At 38.9% G+C, this 6,583-nt stretch overlaps 1 protein-coding gene across 2 annotated transcripts in view; it reads left to right on the forward strand.

The window, feature by feature from the left end:
* RCAN3 (regulator of calcineurin 3) overlaps positions 1–3,625 on the forward strand; it is a 41,251-nt gene extending 37,626 nt beyond the window's left edge. For both annotated transcript variants that reach the window (XM_083173617.1, XM_083173618.1), the window contains one exon: positions 1,596–3,625. In XM_083173617.1, the coding sequence (XP_083029743.1) occupies positions 1,596–1,759 (164 nt within the window). In that variant the 3' untranslated portion in view covers positions 1,760–3,625. The remainder of the gene's footprint in view (positions 1–1,595) is intronic.
* The last annotated feature ends 2,958 nt before the right edge of the window (positions 3,626–6,583 follow it).

Consider the following 6,583-nt stretch of genomic DNA (forward strand, 5'->3'; position numbering starts at 1 on the left):
ATGTTATAATCCTATTCTGTGTTATAGAACGGTCCTTTGTCCGATATTCCAGTATGATGTGCTGTCATGGGAATTGATTTTCAATTTCCATTTCTCTTGCTGTATGCTGAGTGGAATAAACTGTTTCACTTGTATGTTTGAATAAGGAGGGTTGGTCCTAACCTAGTTTAAAATATCCTGATACTTTTGCTTCTGCTAGATATCCGTTTAAAGTCCTTTTCATAGGTGGGGGGGGATAGGTTTAGATAGTATAGTTAGTAGTTGGGGGGGGGGGGATTAGGGTTCTGGGATCCAAGTATACCGAAGTTGGGGGTAGGTCATACAGGATGGGGGTTAAGGGGAGGGTTGCTTTGGGATGTAGGGGGGTTTTTGTTTGACACGTCAATATAAATACACCAATTTGTTACTCCTGAGCAGATACGTGGTTCTCCTGATGAACTCTGAGATAGCTGGGATCACACATTTCTTTATTATAAGACTGTCTCAATACATTCCTGTTAATTTATACTAGACATCTACCCGAATGGCGCCTTCGGGTTTTTCTGTTGTTAAAACTTGCACAGGTATTGTTCTATATGTCCTGCAATAGCTATTTGTTCTCTACATGGTTGCTATGTAATATGATAATACCTGATTGTGTACCACCTGTATATTGGCGTGTCTACCTGTTTGATTTTCTATATATGCAAAAATCAATAAAAGTTATTGAATTTAAAAAAAAAAAAGATAGTGGTGGCACTCAGAGGCATTTCAATAAATGTCAAATGTTTTTAATATAACAACTCATGCATAAATAAGCCAACTTTTCGGGGTCTACAGTACCCCTTTCTCAAGGTGCAGAACTCACCCCGAAACTATATATATATATATATATATATATATATATATATATATATATATATATATATATATCTATCTTGGAGTCACTCCTTGTTTGGGATCCCAGCTGTATGCACTACACCACCAAAGTCACAATACGAAAGTTGGCAGTGGTTAAAACCAATTGATCTCCAGCTCTTTTGAGCATATACTTTATCCCCTGAAAGAAATCGAACAACGGACAATCCTTCTTTTTTGTCCATTTGGATATGCCTTCATTGGATTGCTTTAACATATTGTATTGGAGATATACTACAGATAACATATGGTTGAACCGTTATTTCTTTGCCCTGATGAAGTCATGTGAATGATGAAACGCGTTGGAGCCTTCTGCTTTGTCCGAATGATACGTGTCGTCAAATTGCTCAAAAGGACGCTACACTGACATATTATGAAGATGTATATGTGATTTCTGTATACTTCCGGTTTGCCCTAATGTCAAATTCTATGTGATTTTATAGCCGTTTTATATATTAAATATTTGTTTTGACTGTATTGACTTGATTCTTAGCGCCCTCTGAAACTTTCTTTTCTTCTCATATCTATATGCTGGATTCTCTGACAGAGGTGCTGCTGAGCGCGGATTGGGGATCTCTCTATATAAATAAATATATTCATTACCCCTTAAAATTCTTTTACTATTTAGGTCCTGTGTATTGTGATGAATAGTGCTCAGGTTTCTGTCTAACCTACTAACCTCTTTCTTTCTCTTTTAGGGGAGAAGTATGAACTCCATGCAGGGACAGAGTCCACACCTAGCGTGGTGGTTCACGTATGTGAGAGTGAAAATGAAGAAGAAGAAGAGGATGATGGAAAAAGACCAAAACAAAAGATCGTTCAGACTAAGTGCCCTGTGCATCCCTCTGCCATTGTAAACTAGTTTGATGCTTTTATCTTTTAAAAAAACAAAACCGAAAACATATCTTAAAGGGAAATGTAGATTGTACTATTCACTTTATGTACATAGCTAAAGACAATCTAGGTCATATTATGAGAAGTGGTATAAATGCTGTATTTATTTTTGTGTGTTATACATATTTTATGTGCGAATTTGTATGTTTTACAGTGTTTCAGTGTTTAACCATTTTGCTAAAACCAAAATGGTTGACTGCAGTACAGTGTATTGTCTCCTATAGCACTGTTTTTTTTTATAGGGGCAATTCCTCAAATCATGAATGTTAATGTCACTTAAACCAGAACTTAACAAAATGAAACCTAGTTCTGGATAGAGTACACGACTATGTTACATTTAAAATAAGGATTATTACTTACCTTGGGTGTGGTGTCCTACCCACTTGTGATGCTCTTGGCTACGCTGCTTTATGACTTTGCATGTCAGGAAGACGGTAGAACTGTCTGTTGTTCCTCTTCCTTGGGGAAATTCACAGTGGAATTAAATGGCATGCATGACAGAATTAAGTGGTGGTAGTTTGACACTATCTGAGGCTTTGTGGGCTTCCTGATTGGGTAACGTCACACCCCTGGTAAGTAAATCTGTTCTTTATGTTAACATGTTACATTTCAAATGTTGAAAATTCTGTCAGACTTGTTGTTTAGCTGCTGCTTGTACCCAATATGTTATCTGAGATGTTTGGTATATTGTAAAATAGGTGCATAAAAGGTAACATAAAGAAATATAAATCGGTAAACCTTTCCCATAACTGTGAATGTATTTATAGACTGATGTGGGTGAAAAAAAAGACACTTTAATTACTTTTCAGCATTATATATTTGCCGATGGTGTATCTGTGTGTTAGTTTTGAAATATGCTTTATTTGGTGATTGTTAAAAATGTCTTGTATTATATGGACTGTTAAGTACAAATGTGGCGGTAGTAAAAAATCCCTATTCGCTTCATGTCACCGTAGCTTGAGGAAATAAATGGGTTGTGTGAGGTGGATGAAATTACAAGCTGCATAACTAAAATGTGTTAATTCCGTATAGATTGAATAGGTCTTTATTCTGATTTCTGAACCCGAGGAAACAAAGTGCAGGGAAAAACTACTTTTCCAGCTCCTGAAAACAACTCATCCAGTTTATGTCCTGCTCCATCCTGTCCCTTATATGGGAAATGTTACTGTTGTTTGGAGAATATTTGGAGAATATTTGAAAATACTCTTATATTGGGTGCTATTGTTTTATTAGAAATTTAAATTTACAGTTGACACTTAATGTTAGAGCTTGTTATTTTTGCATAGAAATAGTTTTAAATTACTGTGATTAGTCAAATAGAAATATATTTCTAGTTTTTTATAGTGACAATGCGGTTCTATGGAAAATCAGTTTATAGATCGAAAGCCATTAACATGAGGTTCTTACCCTTATTACCAGATGGCTATAAAGCCCCTATGGGGATGTTATTGAATGCATTTTCCTCCATAACAGGTTCATGACGGTTACTCACAGTAGACTTTGTAGTAACACTGTGTTGTATGTTTTACTTGTTACCAATGTCTTTGCTTATAGGACTGACAGTTGTTTTATTTATAAAATGTATGGTATAGTTGTATTTCTAATTTTTTTTCTTTCTTTTTTCTTTCTCATAACCAACAGTTCTCAGAAACATTCCTGTCTAGGTGCCCACAAATAAGTATGGTGCGTCACTTTTTGGAGAGGTGTCGTAAAGAATATAATAGTCTATTGGATCCGTGTCCCAACATGTCCGATAATGAGCTGACCAATCAGAGTACATACAAGCATTTATCAGTCATGAAAGTGAGTCAGGTAGGAAGTACGAAAAAGAAAAGATGTTAGGTGTATACCAAATTTGACATCACTGGGAGGTTGTGGTTCTCACCTGGATGTCACCTTCTGAGGAACCACCAGCTCCTCATCAGTGACAGGAACCGTTTGATGCCATGTGACTTTTGTGCAGCACTCCTGTCACTTTGTAGGAGTTTGAAGTGCAGCCAGATGATTCTCTGGGGGCAGCCCAGCATCTCAAAGAACGGTGGATAGGAAGAAAAATAGGGGTTGTCATGAGGGCACATCCCTTTATCCCCAGGAAATAGAATTAGATGGAAATGGAAAGAAGGAATAGCAAGTGGATGTCTCACAGGAGTTAGAGAATAGGAAGGTGAGAAACTAAGTATTAAAGCCTCATAGCATCCTGCATCAAAGTGTGCTATGCACTTAAATGCTTACAACACTCTTTAATTTTGCCTAGCATTGAAGAATCTTAAGTTGCTTACACACTACAATAATCACTGATATGCACAAAAATAATATCGTTAATGAAATCCATTAATATCGTCTAGTGCACCAGTTCTCTAACTATTTTGCTCTTGGACTCCATCAGACAATAAAAACTATTACAGGACCCCAGCAAGTTACCTCAGAACGATCACCACACATGTCTAGTCAGCAGACCGCACATTCATGCCAATACTGTGGAGGCATATAATAATGCGAGGAGTCTGAACTGACAATTCAACTGATTTTTCAAACTCCTTGGATCACTGGCTGAGAGATAAGAGAAGTCATCAGTCTAATGGTCAGCAACATGGAGTCATGACCCCATGCAGAGATGGTCATGACCCACTTTGGGGTCAGGAACCACAGTTTGAGAACCACTGTTCTAGTGTATATGCACGCTCACAGAAATTGTTAACGATATCATTCATGGAGTGTATCATATAGTGTGTAGGCACTTTTCTTTCTAGATACAAAGTGTGAAATGTAATAGGTTAAGAGAATCATAAACTGAGAGATTTGGTATGAAATCTTCAATTTTTGTAAATGATTGCCGCTTTAAAAAAAAACCTGGAGATTTCTTAACAAATCTCTCACTTTATGATTCTCTCACCCTATTACATTTCACCCATAATGTGACAGCAGACTCTTTGAGTTCTTTTTTTAAATTCAGCTAGGGGCAGATATATTAAGTCTGGTGAAGTGATAACGCAGCAGCCTGTCAGTCCCAAACTGCCATTTTCAGACTCTAACTTGACAGTTATGAGCTGATTGGCTGGTGCATTATTACCTCCCACTTTATCACTTCAGCAGCTTAAAACATCTGCTCTTGGTGTGTTTTTTTTTTAATTAAATTAAAAAATATTTTATAGGCTTTCACTAGGTATGGTGTTAAAGCTGATTGTGACTCATATATCTAGGAAAGATTGAAATAGCAAAGCATGTAATGTAATAAATTAATTCTTAAGTACATGCACAATCGGAGTCTATAAAAGGGTAAAGGATGCAAGCCGTGTACTGAAGTGCCTCTCTTTCCGGAATACACGGAGGGCTGGTTTCAAAGGTGGACACTACAGCAGTAGCATCTGCCAAATTAGTAGCAGCCACTAATGCAAATGTCTGCTAATGTCTCAGCCAATGGACGGTCTACTGAGAAGCCCACTGTCTGCAGTGTAAATCCACAGCAGTGTGCAAATAGTCACACCATTGGTCAGACATCAGCTGTACCTTTAGTCATTACAGCAATAGCTGGTCATAATGTTTGCTGGTACAGTACATGTCAGCCAGATCCAGTTAACAACAACACACTCCTTGATAAAAAAATAAAAAAAACACCCCTCTATCCCCACCCAGTTACTGCATGGATCTCTATGCAATTCCAATCTGTTTCCCGGGTAGTAACCATTGGGCATGTGCAGATTTAAAATCTCTGAATCGTGCCTGAAGTTCTAGAGGCAGCTACTTCTGGGAAAATATTATGGTATATTTGAAGCCACTTTAACTAGTATGCCAAGTGAATAAATGCTGTAATTAGAGGTAGTTTTTGTGTCTTTTCCTGCAGTAAACCTTGGTGCTGTTTTAATATAAACCCTATCTTATGCGCATTTAATTGGAAATGTCCGTATGTCTGCTGTAACTCTGACTTTTTAAATTATAATTTTCTTCAACATCATTACTAGCTTACTGGCGTATTGGGTGAAATTCAATCTCCTGCCAGTACATGACATCCAATTGTTAATTTATTGCTCTATATGGGACTGAAATGAGCGGATAGTGACCTTCTGAATACTTGGTTGGGTTTAACAGAGTTTTACTGTTTGGAGGTGTTGTAAGCTGCATTTCTGTAATATGTATTGATCCCTGTGTCTAGGGTAGATTTTTGGGTACTTGTGACTTATCTGGGCGCCCGATTTTCTTCATCGCACCTAAAAATCGCGTCAAATCGCATTGCATACAATCAGATTGCATGCGATGCGATTTGACGCAATTTGCCACGATTTTAATATGTGAAGGCACCCAGATGCCTGTTTCATATGTGAAATGGCCCCCCAGACCCCATTTTTAATTGTATACCCACCCTGATGGCTAAATGCCCCCCATTGTTTACGCCACCCCACTATCAACGCCAACCCGAAGCGTGGTGAGCGCAGCGATCCCGCGAGGGGCGGTGGTATGCGTCCTCCGACCTTTTCATACCCCCACTATCCACGTCGGCGTGGAGTTGATTTTATATAGTGTGGCAAGCGCAGCGAGGGGACGCAGATACCTGTGAAGCCCGCGAGGGGACGCGTATAGCTGTGAAGGTATCCACGTCCCCTCGCGGGGTTTGCTGCGCTCGCCACACTTCGGGCGAAGCCGACGTGGATAGTAGGGGGTATGAAAAGGTCGGAGGACGCGTACCGCTGCGCTCGCCACGTTACGGGTTGGCGTTGATAGTGGGGTGGCTTTAACAATGGGGGTCATTTAGCCATCAGGGTGGGTATACAATTAAAAATGGGGTCTGGGGAGCCAT

The sequence above is a fragment of the Crinia signifera genome, chromosome 2 (assembly GCF_055691185.1).
Source record: "Crinia signifera chromosome 2, ASM5569118v1, whole genome shotgun sequence".
In the NCBI taxonomy this organism is placed as follows: domain Eukaryota; kingdom Metazoa; phylum Chordata; class Amphibia; order Anura; family Myobatrachidae; genus Crinia; species Crinia signifera.